General features: G+C 42.0%; 1 protein-coding gene across 1 annotated transcript in view; it reads left to right on the top strand.

The window, feature by feature from the left end:
• LOC104540047 (suppression of tumorigenicity 5 protein-like) overlaps positions 1 to 25,220 on the top strand; it is a gene marked incomplete at its 3' end in the record, with an annotated part of 60,223 nt that extends 35,003 nt beyond the window's left edge. Inside the window, exons 4-10 of the mRNA XM_010183748.1 lie at positions 12,899 to 13,047; positions 15,757 to 15,972; positions 18,842 to 18,938; positions 19,867 to 19,911; positions 22,171 to 22,355; positions 22,979 to 23,088; positions 25,151 to 25,220. Of these exons, the coding sequence (XP_010182050.1) occupies positions 12,899 to 13,047; positions 15,757 to 15,972; positions 18,842 to 18,938; positions 19,867 to 19,911; positions 22,171 to 22,355; positions 22,979 to 23,088; positions 25,151 to 25,220 (872 nt within the window). The remainder of the gene's footprint in view (positions 1 to 12,898; positions 13,048 to 15,756; positions 15,973 to 18,841; positions 18,939 to 19,866; positions 19,912 to 22,170; positions 22,356 to 22,978; positions 23,089 to 25,150) is intronic.
• Between the last annotated feature and the right edge of the window lie 1,860 nt (positions 25,221 to 27,080).

A 27,080-nucleotide genomic window follows, 5' to 3' on the forward strand; every position in this document is an offset into this window, starting at 1 on the left:
TAAATGGGCTTGATGCATCAGTGCAAACGTAACTCTCAGTCTGCATTCAGGAGGTCTTGATTTCTTTCAGCTTCATCGGGTGGTATTTGAAACAGACTGCTTGGTCAGCTTTTTGCCATGCTTTTCAAGAACTAAATCATTGTTTTTATCAAGGCCTTGGCTTGAAGCCTCGAGTAGTGTATAACGGTAAAGAACTGAACTTGATACAGTGTTTACAGAACTATCCAACGGCACGATTAACCTCGCAGGCCTTGTGTGGTCAGCCTGAGCTCTTCAGGACTCCTGGGTGGACTGCCCCGAAGCACCTGTTGTTCCAGGTCTCCTCTAAGTCCCAGTTGTTGGTTAAAGAAAAATTAATTTCCTTTAGCTATACAGCCATCAGGAATGTGCAACAAAAACAGAGTTTTGATTAAGCTTCACAAGAAAAACATGTTTCTTTTGGTCTTAGAAGGAAATGTATGGCCTATGCATACATTCTTTTAACATCAAATAAGTTGTTATAATTACCAAAAATTGGGCAGTCCTTCAGAGCACAGATTTTCCACATAAGTGATGAACAACTAAATCTTTTTAACTCTTTCAGTGTTGTGTTATTACAACAGATACAAAAGGTACTTCATTTTACTTTGGATAATGAACCTTTATCTACTGAAAACTGGAGGACTACCAAGGCAGTCTGGGGCCCTAGAGCACATGTTCTCTGAAGAGACACTGACAAACTGGGCTTGTTTAGTCTGGTAAAAAAGAGGTCCAGAGACACTCTAACACTGCTTACAAATGTCTGAAGGGCAAACAAAGATGACAGACTAAAACTCTTCTTGGTCACATCAGTTGAGACAGCGAGGAACAGTGGCCACGAATTCTAGCTCGGGGCTGTTTGTCCTTATACCCAAATTCTGTCTCTTGCTTGTCAGGCTCAATGAAAACAGGAATTCGCTCTTTCCATTTTCAGCTATACTCTCCCTTTAGGCCATTAAAATAAAATGCTTTCAGAACACAAAAAAAATTTGCTGCTGTTCAGTGTCAGTTAATAAAGATGAGAGTATATGTAGGTACTAAAAAGGATTTTTCTGTGGATAGCATCCTCTGTGATCATCAGCCTTCTCCATGAACAGTCAGACCACTGTGCAAATCACATTTGAAAATGCATTGTGCATTAATTACAGTGCTCGTCTTTGCTCAAGACCTGTCAACGTGCTGCCTGATGTTAGGTGGTAATGCTTCTTTTCCTTGCTATGGTGTATTAAATATCAAAATATAATGTGCAGGACTGGTAAGAAGCTTTCTTCAAATGAGAAGAAACCTTGGGTTCAGTAAAACAAAATCCTAATGGGCTCTTCCAACTCATGGGAACTGTAAGCCAGCTCCCTGCAGATTAGAATTTGAGCATTTTGGCAGGGCAGTGGGAAGAGAATGCAAAATATCAGCTCTGTGGACAAACACAGAACTTCATTGTTTTGTGGTGCTTTTTAACAACCTCTTTCCAAAGCGCTTCATTCAGTACAGGCAGTGCGGGGGAAATACCAAATCAGTATAATTCTTATAAACTGTCAAGCATGATTAAAGACAAGCCAAAGGAGTTTGATCTCTGGCTTTAAAGGAACCATCGTAGTTTTGTGTATCACATCTGCATAATTTATACCAGTAGGACTAGACCTCTAAGTAACACTTCTGTACTCATGCAGACCAGGTGTCTGTAAGAGTGAGTTTATTTTCTGGATTTACATCTGCTTTAAAGCTATAAAGTACTCTGTCATTGCTGCTTTAGGTTTTCTTTGCAAACAGTTGTCCTAGAGGTGCTTGTGGATTTCTTCATTTATACCTGGTTATCTTCTCCCTTCCTAAAAGCTTGTAGGTTGTTAAAACAGTGTCACTGTAGTAATAGACTTAATAAAGAGTGTGTGTGTCCCCTCCCCATAGAATTAAAACTTTTAATGCAAGTAAGTGTTAAAACACTAGAAAAAAAGGCTTACTTACTGTGTGACAGAATCATAAAACAAATTCAAGTTGGAAGGGAGTCTGGAGTCGGCTGGTCCAAGCTCTGCTCAAAGCAGGGTTAGTTTCAAAGTTAGATCGGATTGCTCAGAGCTACATCTGGTTGAGTTTTCAAAATACCTTAGGAGAATGGTTCCAATGCCTCCCTGCACAGCCTGCTCCACTGCCTAACCTCCACTGTGAAGAATTTGTTCTTGATATCACTGTGAAGGAATTTTTCTTTCTAGTCAGAATTCTCCTTGTTGCTATTTGTGACTGCTGTCTTTCACCCTTTCACTGTGCACCTCCAAGAAGTGTTTGGCTCCTCCTTTTTTGTAACCCCTACTAGGTAGTGGAAGCCAGCAGGTGGGTCCCCCCAAGATTTCTCAAAGCTAAACAGTCCTAGTTCTCTCAGCCTTTTCTTGTTTAAGTTGTATGCTCCAGCTCCCAACCAGCTTAGTAGCCTTGCTCTAGAATATCTCCAGTCTGTCAATATCTCTGGTACTGTGAATACTCCAGAAGTGGCCTTGCAAGGACCAAATAGAGGAGAATTACCTCTTCCTGTGACTTGCTGGCCACACTCTGGCTCATGCAAGCCAAGATGTGGTTGGTCTTCCTTGTCCTGGCATGTACTGTCACAGGGTTATTCTGACCCACGTGTGGGTCTGTATTTGACTTTCCTAAACTTCCCAAAGTCAAGCCATTCCTTCAGTTTGCTGAGGCATGCCAGGACAGCAGCCCAGCTCTCCTGTCTGTCCCTGTGTCCCCTAACCTAGTGCCCCTCAGCAGCACGTCTGTCCCTCGTTGGAAAGCAGAGGAGAGCTGTGGATAAGTTATGAATTATCTATCAGAGAGCATCTTCTAAAAAGCATATTGAATGTTAGATAGCCACAAGATGCTGTGTGGGGTACTGAGTGCTCTCAGTGAGACTGGTGCAATGATCAAAATACAGCTTCTAAGTGCTAGGACTAGAGCTACTGGTTTTTTGGTTACTGCGTGACCTCCTCATGTGATGCATATGTACCCTAAACCTTTGTCTTTCTCCTGGTGCCCTTGCACTGTTTCCTTCTTCAGCGACCAGGACAGTGATGAACTGCTATGGCTAGTGTATGTTATTTTGACAACTGACTTTAAAAAGAAAGAAAAAGAAAAAAAAAAAGGCTTACGGTACTTTGAAACCAAAAATGATTCTTCTGTGAAATCTTGTGACATCGTGAACCAGGTGCTTTGTTTAATTTTGTAATAGCTTTGTACACTTTAATAGATGAAATACTTGCATGTTAAGTTCAAGGCAGGTATTGGATTGGAACATAATGATCCATTCTGCATTAATCAAGGAGCAGTTGTACACAGGGGTGCACGTTCCTAATATTAATCAGAGCTGTATTCCATGTGCAAGGAACCATGTGGACTTCATTCATCTTCTGTACTAGCGCTCACAGGAATGTGGCAGTCATAGTAAACTTAACATTGTTTTGCTTCTTGTGGTTTTGAATGAGTCTTTAATCAGGCCAAAATTGATGTGGCTTTATGAATCCAGTTGGGGAAACCATGCTTGGCTCCGTGCGAATTCAAGGAACTATCACAGTATTAAGATATGTCTGAGACAGTTGCTTCTGCTGTGTTTGTGGACAACAGTATTTCCTGTCATATATACCATATGGTTTCAGTTTTCCAGTCTGTTCCCCTAAATGCAATTGAGATATTTTAATATTGTTATTTAAGATCTGCTGTCTCTGAGGCATTTTTCACTTGACGTCTTAAAGAAAGCACTTGTTACCATCACCAAAAAAAAGTTGAATGAGTAAAGTGAAGGCAGAGTTAGGGGCACAATGTTAGGTTTAACTTGAGAAAATCTAGTAAAACCTTATATATATTTTGTGTTTGTAAGAGATAATGTACTCACAATTCAGAAATTAATTGTAGTGTAGCCCTCTTACTCTGTAATTCCTCAGAGTGCTGGACACAGTAGAACAGGTGGAGATTTGCTCTAAGAGGAGACTACATATCTGTGTAGGAGACCCATTGCTCAGCTGGGCTGTGTGTTGCATCATAGATTGAGAATCTTTGATGTTGCTCAACTCCATTTGCCCTGTCCAAGCAAGAGCCATTCTTACAGCTGCCTGGCCGTAATGACAAACTTTTTTTCACTTCAAAAATGGAGGTGATTCAAATGCTTTTCCTCCCTGAAGATCTGACTAACAGGGTTTCTTGCTTCTCTGCTGTTTTTGAAGTCATAGGTGGACTATTCAGCACATAGCCCAGGTGTATGAGTACCAGATTATTCATCTTCTAACGGGTGTAGTCTCTTACTGGTGCAATAAGAAGAGCAGTTTGTATAAGAATGGGTTTATTTCAACTACGTACTTGCTGCTGAAGAAATGCCCTTCCCAGGGAGACTCCAGCAGCTGGAATGTGAACCTGGGAAGATGGATTAGCTGTTAAAGAGGGACAGATAACCTGGGCAAGAGCAGGATAGTCAAAAGTGTATGGTTCAGGCAACTGGCACAAATTCCTGTGAAAAGCTTTCCTCCAGGCAATGCCACACTTATTATTCAAAGTTAAAAGTTGAAATGTTTTTATTTCAAAGCTGGGATTCAGCAGTTGAGTTCTAGTTCTGAAAGAGCAAAGGCCTTTGGATCCAGGGTTTTGATGTTGTCCATGGTGGTAGAGGCCACCTTGAAAGCTTGCCTTGGAACTCAGCTCCATCTTCTCCTCATTTCTCCCTTTCTCCATGTCACAGATTCTCTTTGGTGCGTTGAAGAGTCTCGAGTCAGTCACAAGTTCTTGATGGGAATACAGACTTTCCCAGCTCAGAGGCAGAGCTTGGGTTCAGGCCCATTTCTGGTTGTCTTTATGTTGGTTGAGCAGTAATTGACAAAGCCAGTCAGAATGCTCTTCTGGAGTCTGTGAAGCTCTCAGTCAACAGAGTCAGATCAGCTTTAAATAAGAGGTGATAGTTAAACACTGTGGGAAATTTGTCTGGAAGGGGAAAAGTGACCAAAAGAGGCAAGCAGCAGAACTGAGGTTGTTGAAGGAGAAGCAGCGGCTGACAGCTACTGTGTCTGCTTTGACAGCTAGAGCTGAAGTGGTCTAGAAGTAGAGCAATGTCTCAGAAACATTGCTATGGGATCTCTAAAACCAGGATTAATTTCTGAATGGGATCCTGTTGGTGGGCTCCTGTTGGGAGTGTCCTACAATCCATGGTCCTGGGGCAGCTGGTTCTTCCGGAGAGCACTTCTCATGCACCCTTCTGCTCTCTGGACCTGTTCAGTGTCACGTTTAGGAGATTTTGAGCCCTTTCAATAGCTGCATACTTCTCTTGACAAATGTTTTTTTGCACCTTAAAAGGAGTTAGACTGATGATAGTGACTTAATCACTGTGCTTTTGTAAGTATATAATCGAACCTTGTTACAACTGACACTCAAGGTGACTGTAAAGTGAAAGAGTGCAGTGATACACAACTGTTTAGCTGTTTTGCTCTGTCAAAATCAGCTTTTTGTTTACTTCTGAACTGTTACAGGACAACCACTTCTGGGTTTGCATGTGCTTTCCTCACAGTCAGAGGGTCAAGTGAAAAATAAATCATTATAAAGCCCCAAACCAGTCCGATTGGTACCAGGCCTAAAAAAGATTGGTGTTTTTGGGGTTTTTTTTTGAGTTAAATAATATCCACATAAGTCTTGTATACAGGTTTCAGGTAATCACTTAGGGAGCAAAGTGTCCTTCTCTTGGTGTAGCCATCTCTCCTTGAAATTAGTGAGGGCCACGTTGTTGTTGTACTTGGGTAAGTACAGTCTTTTCCAGAGAGATTAGAAGGGATGAGTTGGTGTCTCTCAGCTATTTCCCAATACATCAGAATTCATATGAGAGGCGATGGAGCAATATGTCTCAAATCAGCATTACTGAGTGGAGCGTCAGGGCAGCCTAACCCAGGTGGGTGCCTGAGCGGTTGAAATAGGCAGGTGTGGACCTACAAGCAAGATCCTGAGTGTGGAGGGAATGTTGGTGGCTCAACCTTCCCTGTGGAGTCCAGAACAGTGTGTCAGTCCCTTTATCCCTCCTGGTAAGGCACCTTATCTCTCCTAAACCGATTACTTGTTTTGAATTCTGATGTAAATCGGACACAGTGCATGTCATGTAACAAATGGGATGATTTAGCTGTTTTACTGAATCCTCCACTGTGAGTGCCAAGAACTGCAGAAATGATGATTGAGGTCCAGTTGGAAGACGTTCCAGCTCCACATTGCTTTCAAATTAGAACATTTGCAACGTTCTTCCAGTAAATGTGGAAAAAGGTTAGAAAGACAGTGAGCTGATCTTTCCAGTAAAATCCCATAATCATATGCCACATTATTGCCTGTCATGCTTTCATATTGCGTTATTGGCTGCTATATTATCATCTCACATCAAAAAGGTCGCACAAATCTGGAAGAAACTGGGATTGCTGGGCTGCTGTGAAGCTGAAGCAAACTTGGAGAGACTGCACCTCTGCCAGCAGTGCTGTGGTTGTCACTTCTCTGAAAACATTTTGGGGTTTCAGTCAGACCCTCACCAGGAGGTCTCTAAGTAGTTGTTAGTCAAAGACAGAGCTAGGATTGCTACAAAATGAGGGTGCAGGCAGCAATCAGGGAAATATATGTTCCTGTCTTCTTCCACGCCTCAGTCTGCCTCTCACAGTCTAAAAAGCATGTGAGTTTTTGGAAAGTGTGATAGTGGCAATTTTAATAATAGATAGAGTGGGGTAAGAGCAGCCAAAGCACATTAAATCAAACAGTATCCATATGGGCCTGTCAAAGAAAGGCCAAATACTCTAGCTGCCTGATCCTACTGATGATCAGCCTGCTGCTTTGTTGCTACATTGGGATATATCTATGTATTTTTAATAATCATTTTATGCTTTATTTAGATCCCCATTTTTCTCTGTGGAGTCTGTCTCACAGCTATACCATCTGGTATAGCTTCTTCTGACAGTCTCAGTCAGCTTTATCTCCTGATTTTCTAGTCAGTGCTGCAGGTTAGTAAAACAGAGAGTAAAATGACCATGAAGCTGCTCTCCCAAATCCTAGCTTAATTTCAGAGAGGCTGTGTTGAAGTCAGCAGAGTTAAAGCCCTGTGAAGTGCAAGCCGTTTAGGCGTGCTGGTGCTGTACTGTGCTAACTGTTGCTCATCAGATGTTTTCATGCACGTGATTTTGGAATGAGTGTTAAATGGATTATTTTTGGGAGTGAAATTTCTTATTCATTTATCAACCATGCCTATTCTTCTCCATCTAATGCTTCGTTATGGTTACAACTCTAAGCTCTTGCAGTCCCTGCAGAGATGGCAGGGAACTGAAAGTATCCAAGGCATTTCTTTGGCCTATTGCAAGGCAAACCAAAACTGGAGAAGTTTGGAAAGCACAGACTGTTGCCTACAAACTCCATGGACCAGGGCTCAAAAGGTTTATCGCATTTCAGACTTGTCACCCTGTTTGTTGCAGATTCTCTACTGCTTTTCTGAGAACATGGTACTGAGCTGACACACTGGGTGGGGTGGTAGGACTATAAGCAAGTAATGGTCTGTAACAGTACTGTTCAGAAATAGTTTTTCAAAGCAGCTATAATGTGTTTTAGCTATAATCTGATATTGAAATAGTTAATTTTTCTCAGATTCCTGGGGTAAATTCCTCAGCTGAGATGCACAGTTGCAGCTTCTCTGATGTTGAAAGATTTCCTCTATGCACTCGTGATCTGAGCTCAGATACTTTATGAGAGTTTGGAGATTTTGTGGTTTTCATCCATTTGATCTGAACATGCTCGTAAACATCCCATGGCTGAGTTTTCCTCCAGCACTGCTGGTATGAATCTGTGTTTGTGTTATTTTATGAATAAAATGAATGAGTAACACATACACAGAACGTACCTGGATTCTCACCATTGAGCAGTTCTTTGGGTTTAAGTCTGGAGATGCTGGGAAGCTCTAAGTCTGCACAGCATATGAATCCTGTGCTGTTCCCTCATGCAGTGCTTTCACTCAGAAATTGATTCCCATTGCTTCCTCTTCAGTGGTGGCAAAAGCAAAATTCCCCAAACTCTCTTTTTTGCTTGCTTCTTCCTTGCCCAGTTGTATTTTATCTTGAACTTCTCGTGAGCTTGCGCGCCCTATGTGTGAGCTGAATGAGCTGGGCTATATCTACAACTGAACAGAGGTCACGAGCAGAGGGCAAAAAAGAGGTAGTCTGAGAATTTGTAGGTGTCATCAGCGGGATTACATGTGGAAAGGACTTGGTGTAGCGCCTTCTGTCTGTTGTTACAGAAAACACTGCTAAAGGTTCAGGGGATAGGAGCCACAAGCATCAGAGGTTCTTACAGACTGCCCACGTGGGTATTTGTGCTTGTCTGTTATGCAGTCTTGATTCTGCCTATCTGGGCCTCTTTTCCTGCCCATTTATTGCCACTGTTTCCAGCTCCTTGCCTTCTTTTGTTTCCCAGTTAATCATAATGTAATTAATTACCCTAAATTTTGTGCACATGCTGTAGTATGTAGGAAATCCACAGTTTGTCATTCATGAGGTACTAACTCTAACTTGGCTGTGCAGCTCCGGGGCCTGGGCTTTCTGTGCAGCCAGCAGAGAAGGCTGTAGGCTCCTAGCTTGGGCATTCAGTAACACACTCTGGAGACTGTATCTATTGCCTCTCTGAGCATTGGCTCCTAATTTAGGCACCCAAGTTAACACAAGTTGATGAGCCCTTTCCCTTACTGTGTACCTACTCTTTGATTCTTCTCGCTCCCGGGCAGTGGGAAAGGCAGGAGCTGTAGTCAGCACTCAATGAATCACTTTATTCCTCTGATAATGATTTCTCCCATCTAGAAAGAAATGATGCATTTCCCTGCTTTCTGCCATTTATAGAGAAGTGTCTGCCTACATTTTTTTTCCCTCAGCCTTACTTTTCACTCCTTTCTCAGCATGAGACAGGCTTGCTGAGGCTCCCTCTGCTTCCCATTTGCCACATGTGAGAGGCTGAGCAGAGGAAAGTTGTGTGCTGCCTCAGGACTCGGTGGGGCTGACTCGCAGGGCACCACGGAGTGAGGATTTGCAACTGCCGGAGGAAACTCATTGATGCTTAAGCTCAAGGCACTGCATTCCTCAGGACTTTTCCAAAGATCACTGGTTATTTTATCTTCTTCTTTTTTTTCCCTTGCCTTATGGACCAGTCATTAAATTGCCTGTGAGATCTTCTGAAGATAAATGTCGTGTAGATAAATGTCCTGTGTTAACTCAGCAGTTCGGTACGTAGAATTTAAGAGAATGGGAAACGTGGAAAAAAATGCTTATAAAGGGGAGTGATCTGGAGGCAGGGATGGTGATTAGAGGCAGTATTTGCCAAAGACTTGCTATTTCATGTGGCCATATGCATTCTGTGTGTCTGATTCAGCTTCCTTTGAAGTCAGTGATAGTCTGCTGTTGTCTTGTGTGGCAGTTGGATCAGCCTCATTAAGACAGGCCTGGCCTCTATGCTGCATGATGTTTCCTCTTTTGGCTTCCAATAGAGACATCCATATGGAAGGAACAAGGATGTTTCCTTGCTCTTTCATTGTAAATGTGTTTTCCTTTTGCATCAAATCCAAACGAATGCAAAAGCACCGCAGCTCGCAGATTGTGAACATTCCTTGCCTGGGTCTTGGGACTAAAGAACTGATGGTGTTCAGGAGAAATGCGGAGATCAAAGCTGCAAACTTCTGAGCCAGCCCAGCTATATGGAAACTTTCCTCTTTTTTTGTGCTGCCACCACAGCCCTTCCCCAAAGCCTCCCTCCAGTGCAGGTCCTACGTCTGCTGGGGGTTATCAGCTCCCAGGTCCTTCTCCCATGAAAAGGAGTTACAGTGCAGAGTCATAGGGTTAAATGCTGCTACTCTTAAGGAGGTTAAGGGTACCCTCATACACCTTTTTGGCTTGCTTGCTGCCTTGAGTTTCTTGTCACTTGTCCTTCCCACTCTTGGCACACAGAAACCATGCTGCTGGGCTGCCTAGTGCTCTTTTCACATATCTGGTCTTTTGGTCCTGTGCACCAGGGAGAGCAGATATTCTAAAAAATGGTGGTTGTTTAAGGTTTCAAAATTACTGGGTTCAAATGCCAAATCAGCAAAACCAGGTTTTTTCAGATTGATTAGACTGTTTCATTATCAGAGGTTTGGTCAGAGTGCTTATTCTTTTAAAAAAGAGAAAAGAATAGCTGAAATGTATTTGATCTCAAGGCATCATTTAAAAATGATTTTAAAAACCCCTGAAATAATTTGACTTTTAAGCAAGTTAGAAGAATAAAAGAAGTGTTCTAGAACAGCAAGCCAGTCATCTGAAGAAACTCTCAGCACTAGCGCAAGGGTTAAAATCCCTGTTGTGTCTCCACTGACCTCCACATTACACTGAAGAGGAATTTGGCCCGAGCTTGCTTTTGGTAGAGAATCTGAGTCAGAAAAGCAGCCTCTGCTCATGGTTCCTTGCGTTTCCCTCTCCTCTCATCCAAGACTTTTCTGGGCCTGTTTCTGTACTTAGTGTTTCAGTTCAACATTAGTAATGTTGAGTTTATCTGGGTTCAAGCAATTCTGTTTTACGTTGTGTCTTGGAAGGAGAATCACCCTAAAACATTTAAATATTTTACATTTTAAAAAAGGTTTCTTTTCAACTGATGAGCTTGTTTCTTCTCAGGAGTTTGGATACTATGCAGACTAACGTAATAACATTTGTTTTCACAAGGAAGCGTATGTGTAAGCGCTGCCTAATGTAGCCGGGTATTTTGAAATCTGTTAATCCATTCTAGAATGCCTGCTTGACCTGTACTTGGCTTGGGCTTACAAGAAATTTTATTATGCTAGTACAGTCCAATTAGCTGTGAGTAACTAACAGCATTTTGCAAAGTTGATGATTTATTGTTGTTGTCATTATCATATCTAGAGCTCTAGAGTTTACAAGTAACAGAATTAGTTTGCAATACCTATTTATTTTTCTTCCTGCAGAAGGAATCAATCGATTCCATAGTGCTCCCAGAACATTTGTAGCTTTAAATTTTCGTAGGAATATTTGTTGCTTAAGATTTATCCTGTTCATTGAATTGAACAAAACGTCTTTCTTCCACGTACCTCATGCACCTGAATGTGTGCTTTCCATGCAGCACGTAGATTGACTGTGATGATAGAGTCAGATTCCCTCTGGATGAAATAATAAGCTGTGATTGCCAGTTCTAACATTCTTCAAAAGCAGCAGTTATTCAGACTTCTAATTAAAACAAAGCTAAAACATTTGCTCTTGTGTTTATATTTAACTACTGAAGCAAAACTGTATTTTACTTCACATTTTTGCTACACTTCTGTTGTGAATATGTGAACTTGCTGAGCAAAAGCCCATGTTGCTATAACGATGAATCAAGGAGTCTCGTGCTTCTAGGCTTAAAAATAAAGTATAAAGCACAAACTGCTTTTCTTTTTTTTTGTACAACGAGGAAACGTAACCTTCTGCCTAGAACTAAAAACCTGGTAGTCAAACAAACTGGGTACTAATCCAGGCATTGCTCTCATTGAAAATAGCTGTGTCTCAACTGTCATCTCTGTAAAAGGGGTGGCTATTTTCTGAAACAGTGTGAGTAATAAACCATACTACAGCTTTTAAACCATGCTATAGCTCAATTATTAATTGATACAGTAGGTAGTAAAATCTGAATTTCTTACATTTAATTGCTTGTATTGCAATATATATTGTACTAATACAATGAGTTTGAGAGTCATCTTTAAATATAAGCCAAAAGCAAGCTGGTTGAAAAGCTTTGAACTTCCTATATGTTTCAAGTTTCTTCAAATTCAAGTCTTGAATTTGAGTAGATCACTTTCTGGGGGATGATTTTCTGTGTAAGATGGTTGGAAAACAGGAAGAACCCTGTGTTTGAAAAACCTGAAGTTCTAAACCAGTTGCTGACTATGAAGTATTTGAAGAAATGGATGTAAACTGCTCATTTTACTGGCGGCACTCATTCATCTCCATGCTTCTTAGGTTGATGAGAGGTTTAGTGAGTTCCGAAGTTTTGAGAAAATGATGGGTTATTCCACTGGTCCTTAGGCTGCTGAAGGGCATTGGATCTCACTTAAATCTGGACTATAACTTTTGGTTCTGGTTTTCAACTGCTGAAAAGTCAATGGTTGCATTCTGCTTTGATGTAGTTTTCATTTATGTTAGATTTAGTGATCAACTGTTCAAGCATTTATTTATTACTGGCAGGATGAGTTTCTTTCTGGGAGACATTAACTTTACAGAAATTGAAAAGAATAGCTGCTTAATTAGAAAGCGTGATGTGTTTTAAAGAGCATTTTGAGGAGGCAGTATGAGGATGCGTTATGTTTTGCATTTTCCAGTCTTCTCTCTTGGCACTGCTGAGTTGGAGTGTTTATTCTTTCTTTGCCTTCTCTTGGGGGAAGAGAAGAACGAAGGTAGCATCAAATAAAAGTTGTCTTATTGTGTGTAAGGGTAGTATGTCGAGAACAGTTATTTATTGCTATGCATTTCACCCTGTGAGTGGCTGCTATAGGTTTATAAAAATCTACTGATACACTTTAAAGTATGTGCCTTAGCTTTTATACATCAATAAATTTTCCACAGCTGTGGATGGTCAGAAGCACGTCTTGTGAAATCTTTGCATTTTATTTAAAAAAAAAAAAGGCAGTAAAAAAAATCCAAAGAAATTTGTTGACCTCATAGCCAAGTTCTCCTCCAAATACTTCCAGCTGCAGCTAGAAGGATGAGTCATGCTGAAAGCCGAGGAGCTTTTCTAAAAGCCTTTCACTTGGTTCACATGATTTCTTTTCTTTTTTAACTTTACATTCTTGTCTGTTTTTCTTTTCTTAAAAAAAAAACAAAAACAAAACCCAAACCCAAACCAAACCAAAAACGTGAAGGCGAGTCGCCCAAGGAAAACCCTTATGAGGATGTGGAGCTGAAAGGCCGTCACGCGGGCCGAAAATCCCATCAGCTCTCCGAGAATTCCCTAGATTCTTTGCACAGGATGTGGACACCGCAGGACAGGAAATACACATCACCTCCCCAGGTAATGGCGTTACGGTGCCGGGCTTTCTGTGCTTGAAGCTTATTTAAAACTTCTGCAAGAAATCAATCATGGCATAGGAGGAAGAGCAGCCGTACTGAATGAGAGAGGGCATCTGGAAAAAGAGTGCGATCAAATGCCTAAAGAGTTACTGGGAATGCTCTTGGCAGCTGGGGCTCGGCTTCTCAACACCGCGCTGCAGAAGCTGATGGTGCTCTGTGCTGGCTATGACCTGATGAGTTTAAGCAGAATCCTTCCACCAGTTGTTTGTGAGCTGAATCTGGCCCTAAATTATTTGTATGGCTGCACCTCCTTGTGAATTGCCTCTGCCTTTGCTGCTGGGCCTTTATTAGCGACGGGAGGGGAACATGTCAGCTGCCTAATCCTGCCCATGTACCGTTACGAGAGGCCTGTTGTGACTCTGGACATGTGCAGTACATAGCGTGGCACGTTTTACTGTACAATGGAGAAGGCCAAGTATGCCCCCCCATATATTAATGAATAACAAAATAATCAGAAAAACCTGAGTGTCTGCCTTTAACAAGGCTGTATAACTTGTGTTTACAGCATAAAGTAAAAGACCAGGAACTCTGCAGACTTTCCATTTTGTGGTGAATTTTCCAAAGCAGTCTGTTTTCGTGAACACTATGAAATGCCGTGTTGCTTTATTGTTTATGGGACCATTGTGTTCACAAGGAAAAACATAAATTTCATCACATACTTAATTTTGAGATCCAAAATGCCTTGTAGAGGAACTTTGTTTTGCACTGATTCAACGGAAAATTTGCAGTTGAACAAAAAGTCACAATTTGCACTTCGGTTTTGTAAAGAGACTTAGGACAAAAGAAACTATATTTTATTTCACTTATTTTGTGTAAGTATCACAGTCCAAGAGACAAAACGAGTTTCACCAGGATTCTTAGTATGCACCTAGCACATCACTTGGAAAACAGGAATGTTTTCAGCAAAGTTACTGAAAAGGGAACAAGTGGAAAGTAGTAATCAGGCACAGTAAGGAGAAACAGAAACTGCAGCCACGAAGATAACCTTGTAGTGAGAGACATACCATGCATAAGAATTATTTTTGACTCTGCGTGTGTTAAGAGGAATTGTGGAGCATATAGAGGATCCAGCAGGGTGTACCATTAGGAACCATATAGTAAGACAGTAAGAGACTGTCCACTGTTCCTACACAGGGTGACTGACTGAAGAATATGCAGATTAAAATGATTTCTGTAAAGCTGCTCAGTAAATAAGTACTCTCTGGTATCTTTGCAACAGGGCTATCTTTATTCTGGTAGCTTCTTTTTGAAATGCTGCCAGCAGTTTCCTGCCAGGAGTCAGTCCTGCCGTAATTGCATTATCATTGTGCTGATATATAAAGTGAAGAGACACTAAAAGCAGGTCAGCTGTGGGCCTGGGTAATTCTCCAATGACCAGAAATAGAAAAGTCTCAGTTTCCTGAAGAATGGCAGCTTTGGCAATGATTTATCACCCAGTTTTTCCAGCATAGCAACATAGCTGGATTAGCAACATGACTTTTCAGTCATGGATGATGATAAACAAGATGGAAGAGATCAGAAGGTCAGCAGGCTTTCAACAATCATTTCCAAAAAGAATTCCCTTCATTAGAGTATAGACTGCTGCAGATTTTCCTGGCATGCTAACCTGTGGTAAGCAGAGACCTCAGAAACACTGGCTTGTGGTCATTTTGAATCCCACCCTGTCTTCTCCTTTCTCATTCATTACTTTCAGGTTTTGAAGTCCTCAGATATAAAAAGAATTTTTTATTGAGGGCGTTGTACTTGTGATGCAAGACCCTCACATACAGAAACATCTATGCTTAATCCCAGATAGTATGGCACCGTAAGCCCTGCAAGAAGAACTAATGGGACATTTGTTACTGCAAGTTTATAGCTCGTAATACTGCTAATAGAATATTAGCAAATGCAAATCGACAACTGTTTGACATAGCAGTACTTTTTTCTAGACTTGCTGGTTAAGCTTCTTACAGTGTTTGTTTCTGGGAGGAGAAGGCAGGGACCCAGCGTTGCCAGCCTGCAGATTAGCGATCCTGAGAGCTGGGCAGAGCTGCTTAAAGGACTGCTCCAGAAGACCCCTGCTTTTTAAAGATGGCTGTTACTTTGTACTTAATCCTCTCAGTGAGATTTTCCCTTCCCCCTGCAATGATAACAGTTTTGTGTTTTAAAGGGAATTCTTGGGAAATGGAGAACAAAGCTGTAACTGCCTCTGCACTCTGGCAGATCTCAAAACTTCTTAACACCAGGGAAATACAGCAAGCTTGATTTTCTACTTTCTTTCTCTAGAATAAAATAGCCACTTCAGTGTAATTGCTCTTGATTTTCTCTACTGGAAGTTAAAGAGACAGATCAAGCCCACTGGGTCAGTGTTCTGATGTCAGCCAAGTCTTTAAGTCAGGTTTGAAGGCTTATAGAGTTGATGTGATGTGGGTGCACAGAAATGCCCCAAAGCCAAAAGTACTATTGTTTTGTCTAGACTTTAAAGTCTTAGGTATTGACCCCTGTCTCTTCGTTTTGACCATAAACCCTCTCTTCACACATATACCACAGAGCAGTGGCTCACCTGGCGTGATGTCCTTGTGTAGCCACCACTCACTCACTCACAAAGGGCTGTTTCTGTACTAAGTCTTGCTGAGGAGGGGAAGAGATGAAGCTGTTCTTCTTCCTGCAGGTCCCTTCGAAGCCCGGCAGCCAGTCTCTGCGCATCGGGAACTGGTCAGAAAGGAAGAGCCACCGCTTGCCACGGCTGCCCAAGCGGCACAGCCACGATGACATGCTGCTGCTGGCCCAGCTTGGCATTCCCTCCTCCCCTTCCAGCCTCAATGAGGACAGCCTGAGTACCACAAGCGAGCTGCTGTCTACACGGCGGGCTAGGAGGATCCCAAAGGTACGGGCAGGGTGATCAGGCTTTTGCTGAGGATAGGTCACCTGTCTGCAAGGGCTTGCAAGTTTCTATCCAGCCTTTAGACATCAATGAAAGCTCTTTTTGTATCCTAAGGGAAAATTGAACAGAAAACAGTAACTCTCAGGAACCAAGACATACTCCATTTTTACATGTAGCTGTACTGTGAAAATCCCTTCCCTAGAAGTGAGTGACTCTGCCCTGGGTCAAGAGTAGCAAACATCTGATTGCCATCTTTGCACAGAGCTGATTTTAAGCCAGTTCTGGTTTCCACACTTTTCTTTAAGCCCTGTGGGCCTGAGCATTGTCATGTACCTAACGTTATGATTTGGAATGGATGATGGTCAAGCAATTATCATTTATAACATGCAGCAGCATCTGAAGTGGGTTTTTCACCGTAATTTGTTTACTGGTCTCAGGAAAATAACTATTATTGGCCTAATATGTTTCCCTTTATTTATTTGCAACCTACCCCATCCTGATAACCCTGTTGTCTTGATGGATTTGTAGTAAAAATTAAATTGCCATTTTTCAAGGAGTTTTCCAATTCAAAATGGGATGTGAAAAAAACCCAAGCCACCAAATCCCCCCAAAAAAACCCAACAAACCTTTTCTAGTACAATAGCTACAGAGAGGGGAGAACTGCCAGTATATTTATGTTTGGCTTGTGAACAAAGTAGACTTTTACGGTGTATTCAGCTCTTTCCTGTTCTTATTAGGGAGCACATTTTAAAGTACATGGCTGTAAATACTGTGAGTGGATGGAAATTTTTATGTTCCTGTCAATTAGTCTGAAATTCTGTCTAAGCAGGAAACAAACAAAACAGAGGAAATTAATCCCATGTTCTTAATATTTACTATATTTTTGCTTTCTTGGAATATACTGGTTTACTGCACAAATGAGCATATATCTGTGAAGGAAGTTAAAGAGTAACTTACAGAGTAGCTTACTACGTGGTTTTGAGTAAAACCTGAGAAGTTTGGCTGTCAGTTCTGTACCAAACTTTCTTTTTTTTTTTTATTTAAGGGACAGACATTATCCTTATATGAAATCGTGTTTGCAGCATATGAATGTTCATATTTTTATCATAAATCTTGTGATGATTTCTGATTTTGACCACTCTAGCTCCTAGAGTCTCATATTAACTGGAGAATCTCAGGTTTTATTGAGGAACTGTAAGTTATTAGAGGCAAAAACTCCAACCTGAGTAACTCCTGTTCTGTACCACCACCACTGATGCTTTGTGAAGCACCATCCAAATGCTTTAGACATCTGGGCACTCCTCGCCACAGTGCAGGTATTTTACCCCTGGTGAAGTAGCTCAGGCAGACAAAATGCCAAGCAGCACAGCGAGGGGAGTGAAAAGTCCCAGCAAGGCCCCTCACTGCCGGTTCCTGATGGTTTGGTGCTTACGTGCAGGGTTTCTAGGCTGTCAGATGCACTGGAGCCAGGCAGGATCCCATCCTGTTGGCTCTGCCGTGGTGCTGCGCAGATTCCCAGCGGGCAGAGCTGGCCGCACGGCTGCGAGCAGGGAAGTTCCAGCTGAGCCTTGCTGGTGGGTTGCACAGGGCTCCACCAGCGTGTGGAGGCAAAACACCTAATGCTGCTTCAAAAGGGAGAACAGGCGAGGATTTTAACACTGCAGACTGTCTGTTCTGGGCCAGACCCTCATCCTCTGTTGTGGGGGCTGCATGAGTCTGTGTTCCAACCTCTGCTCTGTTACTGACTTTCTGTGGTGCCTATGGAGAATTAGTTTCTCTCACCGAGTTTATTTCTCTCTGAAAGCTGAGGTAAAACAGATTTTACAAAATGTGTTGTAGTTCTATGAGTACAGCTGCTATGGAACGAAGTATACTATTCCTAGCTCATAAAAACATTATGAAGATTAATTGCTACATAATTATGACTATCCAGAAGTTATAATATTCCATTTAACTACAAATTCTTAGTAATCCCAACTTCTTGTTGAAGGCACTAAACACATTATCTCATTAATATTTTCCATCATCTCAGATTTTTTTTTTAATAGGCTGTTATTACCTGCATTAGCCCTCCTGAGGGAAGTCATAAAGGGGACTACCAGGATTTAAAATTCAGGCTAGCGCTGGTTAAAGCTAGCTAAATCCAGTACAGGTAGCTAACGTCAAGACACTGTTGTAGATAAGGATAAAATTGGAGACAGTAGATACAGGGCTCTGAAGTAAGGTAACTACAGCATGAGTTGGAAGGGGGAGAAAGGAAAAGTCCGTATGGGCCAAGTCCTCAGCTGATACGATACGGCTTCAAAGGCACTGGTTCACTCTGTACCTGAAAAGGCCATCTCCTTCTGTGCTTATTTCAACACACTAAAATCTCAGTCCAGAGAAGTGCTAACAGACATGTTACTCTTATGTTCAAAATAAGAATATGATTTTTAAGGTCTATGAGAGTCTGGCAAAGTTTGGTATGGCTAATGGATCACTGTTACTTGTACAATGCAAGTGGAGAGAGAAATAATAGCACAGAGAGAGGGGAATGAGGTGGTAGGGGATAACAGCTGCCTTTGAATGCTCAGGATACTTGTGCTGCTGTTGCAAGTGTCTACATGATTTTTGAAAACGGGATTTAGGTTTCAGTTATTTAATTATTTTTTAAAATATATCCATAGGTAGTAGGATGAGATTCAGAATAAGTGATTCAAACAAATGGGATTCAAAATAAGAGAGAGAAGAAATGTACTTTGAAATAGTAAAGGCTTTGGGGGTGCAGCTGGCCTATCATCCACGGTCAAATTCTTTGTTTGGATAGATTAATTAAAAGTCCCCTGCAGAAAAGTGCTCTTCCTTACTGATTCCTCATTTGCTTATTTGGCAGCTTGTCCAGCGAATCAATTCCATCTACAGTGCTAAAAGAGGAAAAAAGCGATTGAAGAAACTTTCTATGTCCAATATTGAGACAGCATCCCTACGAGGTATGACACAAGCATCACAGTTCAGTGAACCCATCTGCATGCTACAGGATTAACAGACTCCCTTCACATCTACCCTGGGCTCTACTTTGCTTAGAGCTTTCTCCTGTGAACAATGATAACTTTGTGTCTTCAAAAGGAGAAAATGGGGATGAGCTAAAAATAAATGAGATTCTCAGCATTGTCTATCTATCCTATTAATCCCACGATCAGCTAGACTTACCCAGCTTCTTCTGTAGTTCACTTCTTGAGTAATTTGCATCTGTGCCTTTTGTCCAAAATTCACAGTTTTGACCTTGTAATTCATTCATGTTTTTTCCTGGCTTGTGAATATATCACACTGTGCTTCAGACTGCTTCTGGAAGAGCAGGGGCCAAAAAGAAATTCAGGCCATGTTTGCAGTAGGAGCACAATAGAGCTTTAATATGAGTACAACTCAGAAATACCTTTTATCGTAGGGTTGCTTTTGTGTGTTACTCAGTTTGGTGAGTTCTGGTGATTGAAAATGTTGCCCAGACAGACAAAGCTCATAAGACTTGCTTTATCATCTGAAGTGCTGCATAGCTTTATTTAAAAAAAAAATAAAGTCCGAAAAAGATGTGGAAGGGTTAGAATCCATTTTCTACAGTCACCTCTGTAGCTTAGCATAGATGGGGGTTCAGTACAACCAATTGCAGTAATGGAGAATGAATTTTGCACTTTCATCAAAATGATACTCTTGTTCTCAAGCGAAACTGAAACTTAATCCAAGGAAAACACAACCTAAGGAGTCATTCAAACTGTTTATTTCAAGACATTTTAAAACTGAGTAGAGAGCATGCATGGATCACAAGGCTCAGTGTGAGATACGATTTTTCCAGTTTCACCACAGTTAACCAAGTTTATGTTTGCTTTGCTTTTGCATTAACTGACCCATCTATCTCCTCTGCAGATGAGAACAGCGAGAGTGAGAGTGACTCAGATGACAGGTTTAAAGGTAAGGGATCAGCCTTCAATAACTTCTAGTCGGACACTGTGACAGACCTTATCAATGTACATCCTCCTGCTACTGCATGGTTTTCCTGTCCATATTTTCCATCCTGAGCTATGCTAACTCCATTACTGCAGAGCTCACAAAGTTTCCAACACAGGAGCATAATTGTGGAAAGGAAGGACAAAATGAGCTGTGAGGATCTAACATGGATTTGGCAACTGTGTCATATAATGAAGAACAGGACCTTTGATAGATTTACTTTGTCAGCAACTTCACAAATGCTGATGTTTTCCAGACTGACTACTAGGTGCAGACTTAGAGGGGAGATTGGATAAATATGCTCTCTTCTTATTCATACACTGCTTTAAGTGTTTACTGCTACCTGCTGTTGGAGGCAAGGTTCTGGGTCTGCTCCACTGTGGCAGTTCTTACACTCTTTTGTAGGTCTGCAATCTCCAAATTGTAGAAATTCCTTTATCAGTGCAAAGCACCTGCACAAACTCTGCTTGAGCCAGGCCAGTAAATTAGTCCCTGATTTTCAAGAGTCCTGATACAAAGAGCTGTAAAAAAGTTGAAGGCAGGAACAACAGATTTTATTACTAAAAATCTATCATGTTGTTAGTAAGTGAGGGGAAAAAAACCCCAAGAGTGGGAACTGTGGTTTTGAGGGGCAAGCATTCATGTCTGTCTGCTGCAGATGTCCCCGGCTTGCTGTTTATGCAGGAAAACTTGCTGGAAAAAATTGTCTTAGGGGAAAAAGATTTGTTCCAGATAGGTAGTGCTAAGACCACCCAAAACAGGCTGTATGCAACGTGGTACAGTGGTGTGTGGAAAAAGACTCATTGCTCCTTTGTAGACGGGTACCAGCCCAAAAGCACTTTCAGTTCTGTGTCTCTTTGTGTCAAAAAAAATATAGGGGTTGCTTTTACTCGTAGCACATGAAAGAAGACAGGCAGGGTCTGGTCTCTCTCTTGCTATTGGGAGGATATTCTGATTTCACTGGAAACTGGGAAGCGTTTTCCCCCATTGTTGTGGAATGGAGGACCTCCATTCTGATGGCTCCCTAGCTGACTGCTCCTGTGTCACCTTCTACTTACGTTGATGCTCTTAGGGCATCCTGAGCCAAAGATCCAGTTGTCATGTGTAGCATGACAAGGTTCAGTGAGTCCCCATCTGTTGGGGTGGGATGGGCTCTTTGGTTTCACCTCTTGCAAACATGAAGCACTGGTGGGCAGTGTGGGGCTGTCTTAAGGCAGGACAAGGCAGGTTACTTCTTGCACAACTAGGGAAGCTAAATCCCAAGTGCTTTACCAAAATAATTTTTAATGTTTGTGTTGTTGAACCAGTCCTGTGACTGCTGGTCATCAAGGAGTTTCCCTTTCCTTCTGTCAATTAATTACTGCTGTAATCAAGTGCTCATGACATCTTATTTCCCTACCACAAGGGACAGTCTGCCTTTTGCAAACTGTGGGCAGTGTCAGTGAATACAGCCTTAAGGAACTGACATGTGCTGCTAATAATCCATTTGCCATTGCACAGAGATCCTGATGTGAAGAGGTGGGGAAAAGCATGCAGAATGTTGATTCTACATAGCTGTTTTCACTTAGTGCTGTACCAGAACTGGTAATGATGTTCCTGAGTAGTCTGCCATAGATGTCTAGTGACTGGATCAAGGCATATCTTTGAATCAGGACTGGATGTGACCAGGAGTCTAAGATTGCCCCTCAGTTGAATTGGCATGAGCAAAGCAATCCCACAGGAGGCAATCTGCACCTCTTTCCTTTCCTTCCCCCTTCCCTGGAGATCATTCCATGGCTTGTGTGGACAATGCCTGTGCTGTAGAGGAGAAAATACACCTTTGGTGGTTCTTAGCATATTTTTCACCAATGTAAGCCAGGTCCAATTCAAGCCTGAGATGTGTCACCCTGAAGGCCCTCGTGCATTTGCACACCCACATAGGGACTTATAATCTAGTTTTACATGTGAAGAAGAAGCAGACCTTTGGCAGGGTAACAGTTATGAACTGCAAATTATTTCAGTGACTTACTGTTGCATCACTTCAGTACTTGGAGAGAGTTTTGATTTATGGGTGTAATTAGTGAGGGAGACTATGGTATGAAGGGCTGCTTTTGAAAGAAGAACATGCTTGGAATAATATGCTGGCAAACTGAAAGTCCTTTGTGAATGGCTGTGGCTTACACATAGATGTTACAGTCCCAGGTAATGATCTATGTCTCTCTCTTTCTTTTTCTTTAATGCTAGCTCATACCCAGCGTCTAGTACACATCCAGTCAATGCTGAAGAGGGCTCCAAGTTATCGAACCCTGGAGCTGGAGCTGATTGAGTGGCAGGAACGGGAGTTATTTGAGTATTTTGTGGTAGTGTCACTGAAAAAGAAGCCTTCTAAAAACACTTACCTCCCAGAAGTGACATACCAGTTTCCCAAGGTAAACCAAAAATTCTTACATACATTTCATTCTAAGATCAATAAAGTGAATAAGTGGGAGGATTAACAGACATCTATTTTTTAAATGGAGTTAATGATTTGGCTTTCATAATTTTTCCAAAGTGATCTGTTACAAAGTGAAGGGCATACAGAAAGTGACTGAAAGCTTTCCCTGTTTACAAATTTATCTTTTCCAGTGCTGGTGATGGTAGGTGCTTTAAAGACTGTGTTTAACTTCAGTTTCTAAATGTTTCAATTCTAACTCATAAGATTTGTTCCAAAACTCACTGAAGTCGACGGGAAGACTTTTGCTGATCTATGGCATTTCTCTTATGCTTATAGAGCAGAAAGGAATTTGAGTTGGAACTGTGTTTTAAGTGGCCATTGTGCAACAAGAGAATTTCAGGCAATTAAGAAAAAATTAAAACCCAGCAGTGACTCTTTCTATTGTACTAGCATCTGTAAGCCTGTCCTGGGGTCATGCCTCACTCTGCCAAGCACTAATAAAAAGCAAGTTGATGTGCCCTTGCTCTTCAGAGCTCATTAGCAACCCTCTGCTCCTGAGAGGTGCTGTGAACTTGGCACTAACAGTAACCGACTGAACCTCATTTTTCTCCCCTGCAGCTAGAAAGACCAACCAAGCAAATGCGTGAAGCGGAGGAGCGGCTCAAGGCTATCCCTCAGTTCTGCTTTCCTGATGCCAAGGACTGGCTTCCCGTCTCTGAATACAACAGGTAAACCCTCTGGTGCTCCTCTGCTGCATGGACTGCAGAGTGCAACTGGAGCAGCCAGAGGCTCACTGATGCCCAATTAAGGAAGTAGAAGTTTGAGTCTTGGCCACTTCAGGCTCAAGCAGCTGTGTTCAATTTTTTTTAAGTTCTGTATTATTTTCTTCCCTATTCTGCTTGCCTTACAGGCCTGTGTGGCTGAGGGGAAGGTTTGAAGGTTCCTCTCAGTGCTAAACACAGAAGCATAAATGGGAGTATTTAAAGCAAATCTTAAAAAGGACAGGACCCTGCCCACCACCTCCCTTAGTCATTTACCACAGAACGCTTGTCTAACATGGCAGGACACCTCTTCATTTGTTCAATGCAATGCTGTTCTGAGAACCTTTTTGGAGCTGAGCTCTATGCCCACAGATGAGCCCTGTCTCTCTTCCCTTGGAGACGAATGACTACATAAGGGCAAAGAAAGGGAGAGCCAGGCTTGCATTTTCTTTTTCTTTCAAAAGGAGCCTCAGAAAATGTATCTTCCCCCCACTCCCCTGCATCAGTGTGTCAGAACCTGTTGATCTGAAGGTGTAGAAGTTGCAGAATAGGCAGAAGAGGTAGAATCATAGAATGGTTTGGATTGGAAAGGACCTTTAAAGGTCATCTAGTCCAGCCCTCATGCAATAAGCAGGGACACGTTCAACTAGTTCAAGTTGCTCAAAGTCCAGGCCAATGTGACCTTGAATGTTTCCAGGGATGGGGCATGTACAACCCCATGTCCTGTCATACAGACCCTACTAAAAAGTCTGTCCCCGTCTTTCTTAGAAGCCCCTTTTAAGTATTGAAAGGCCACAGTTAGGTTTCCCCAGAACCTTCTCTTCTCTGGGCCGAACAACCCCAACTCTCTCAGCCTTTCTTTATAGAAAAGCATTTTCTGTGGCCCTCCTCTGGACCAGCTCCGACAGTTCCATGTCTTTCTTGTACTGAGGACTCCAGCTGGATGCAGTACCCCAGGTGGGGTCTTCTGCTAGAATATGAGATAGCTTTTTAAGAAGCATGGTCTAAGATGGGTGTAAATGAAGTAAGACCTGTTCATTGTGTGTCTAGAGGGACTTCCAATGATGACAAGGAACTAGCATCCACCTGCAGGAATTACTATAGCCAAGAATCCATATGGAACTTTTTATTGGCTTGCATATGCAACATAACCATGTTATCTTGTGTGTTGCATGGCTGTGCTAGTCAGCATGTGGAAGCAGTTGAATAGTGAGTTATTGAAAAAACTGAAGGAGAAGCAGACAAGTGTGCTGGCAACATTGGTATGAGAAGCACACAGCCCTGCCTATACTGCATTTCAGCTCTTCTGCTGCTCTCTTAGGCAGACCTTTCATGAGCCCAAGTTTGTGAAACAAGATATCCCTCCTATATACAACTGCAATTATATAAACCCTGGCGTTCCAGCACAAAGAAAAAGTGTTTTATAAAATGCCATTTAAAACTTGCAAAGCAGACAGGAGTGTTTCTTGGTTCAGACACAAATTCATGGACCCTTTACCTGTGCTATAATTACAGCCTTAAACTGTTGTTTTACTTCTCTGTCACAAATGGTACTTATCCTAGACAGGGATATAAAATGAGCTCGATTTTGGAAATCTGTGTTCTTTATGGATTAGAAAATTATTTCTCTACTCTTAGAGAATATCTGAGGTTCTCCCTTTGAGAACAAAGCACAGTCCAAAGACAGGATCTGACTAAAAGGTAAGGGAGGTACAGCAGTTGAATACTGCCCTCAAGATCTGATTCCTGTGTTCCTTCTGCAGTACAAAGGAACTGCCATGTCACTGAAATCCAACACCCAGCTCTTATTATAATGAGATGGCTATGTTGTCCACACCATGCAGATAGTTTTGCTCTACTGCTGATGGAATTTGTCCACAGAGCACGTCCAGATGATGGGCAAAGGGAGTGAAGATCCTCCAGTGGGTAGAATCTCTCATTGGATAAGGCAGTGGCTCTTTCTAAATGATCTACCTCATAGCTATGCTGTAGTTCTGGTAGTAAGATCTGGCAATTTATTTTCTTCTAGTGAGACTTTCTCTTTCATGCTGACTGGGGAAGATGGGAGCCGGCGGTTTGGTTATTGCAGGAGGCTGTTGGTAAGTACATCACCTTCACCTCAAAATGCAGAATTCTGCTAAACAGTACCTCAAAACTACAGTCTGTACTTTGAAGGTGTCTCTCATGGTTTTAAAAGAAAATGGACTTACTCACTCTGAAATTTGGAAATATAAGGAGGTCAATCAAAATAAGAATTTGTAAGGGCTGTCTCAATCAAAGAGATCCCAAGTCTTGTAGGAAATTCGTAAGAATGTGGAAAGTTTCTTGTATCAGCACTTCCTTTTAAAATTCCTTATATTACATACTTTCAAGCAGAATCAGAAATACTATAACACTGCAAACAAAGGCCAATGTGGTATTTCTAAACATTTGTGAGTAGCATTTATCTCTTGGACAGCTGCTTATGTCTCCAAAGTACTCTGCCAGCACTGCCTAACCAGTCTGCAGCAGGTCTGTGATGAAGATAACTAACCCACTCTGTAGGAGAACAGGCCCCCATCACCATTTGCTCAGGACCATGCAATAAGCTGATGCCAGTGCTGGGAAGTCTAGGTTCCTAGGTTCCTTTTCAGTCCTCATGACCAGGGGTGGTCTACTGGTGGTGGGGGAAACCTGACTCAACCTACCAGTTTTGTCTCATCACCTGGAAAATCACTGGTTACCTGACAGATGTAGGGCATGTCAGTGTGTGTGTGTGTTGGGGGGAAACTGCACAAAGTCTTGCAAAGTGTATTAATGCAGGTGAAACACAGTGCAAACAGGGGTTCTGCTGGCAATCCTGCAGACCTGACTGGATGGCAGCAAAGCACAAAGCAGTTGGTTGTTCCTGCACTAACCTGTGCTCATCACCTCTGGGATAGGTTTGGAGCTGGTTGTGAGTGACGAGGTGGGGAGCCATGGCTGTCCTCATGACAGCTGCCTACACTTGGTTGAAGACCTTATTATTGGATGCTGCAAGAGCCTTTTGCGTACTCTCTGTGCAAAATGAATGTCTGCAGCAGCATTGCAAAATTGTAAATAGGTACCTATCTAAGAGAAAGAGGCACTGGCACTTTCCCCTCCCTTCCCTCTCTGGCATGATTTCCCATCTTTCCAAGCAGGGAGCACCTGCCTTCAGTACCTTTCAGTGGCTTCCAGTAGACAGAGCAACTCGCTGTCATTAGCACAGCACCCTCCATCCTGCGTTACTGCCTGCATCTGACCCTGCTCTTACCCTGCTCTTTGCCTATGGCAGTGCTCCTTGTCGTGCAGACAGCAGATGCTCTGTCTGGGAGGTATTGCTGTGTGTGGCTCCTCTATTTGTAAGAAGTTTCATTTAAACTAACATAACAGAAAACTTGTTTATCAATTCTGTGGGCGGTATTTGCCGTAGGTAGCATCGCAGAGACTCGCTTACTCTGTGTAAAGCAGTGTGTAAGTGTGGGCCACGGCAAGGTTTATAAGTGGAAAGGATATGTCAATGAAGGCTGGTGTTGCAGTATATCTAGGGCTGGTCGGGGGCTGTTTCAGAGATAAACAAGTGGATCACCTAGAAGGTAGCCTTCCTGGTGCAAATAAGCGTAAAAAGATAAAGGGCAGCAATACAGTTCAATTACTTTTTAATGTGTTGTCATTTAAAAGAATAATAAGGTAGATGTGGAAAAAAGTAACACCTCAGAAAATGTTGGCTAGAATGAAATTAAGGAATGTTTTCACTCTAGCAGGTAAAGGTGGTTTAAGACATATTTTTGGTAATGTTAGAAAGTTTGCAATCATGCACAGAGCTTACATTTGTGAAATGCAAAACAGTTGATCCTAGACAAGGCCAAGACTGAAATAATCAGCCACACTAAAGAAAGATGTATACACAGGAATGCTGGATTAGTTTGTCAGTGAAGGATTAATGTAGGTTTCTTTTA

The sequence above is a fragment of the Mesitornis unicolor genome, unplaced genomic scaffold (assembly GCF_000695765.1).
Source record: "Mesitornis unicolor isolate BGI_N332 unplaced genomic scaffold, ASM69576v1 scaffold22484, whole genome shotgun sequence".
Taxonomy (NCBI): Eukaryota; Metazoa; Chordata; class Aves; order Mesitornithiformes; family Mesitornithidae; genus Mesitornis; species Mesitornis unicolor.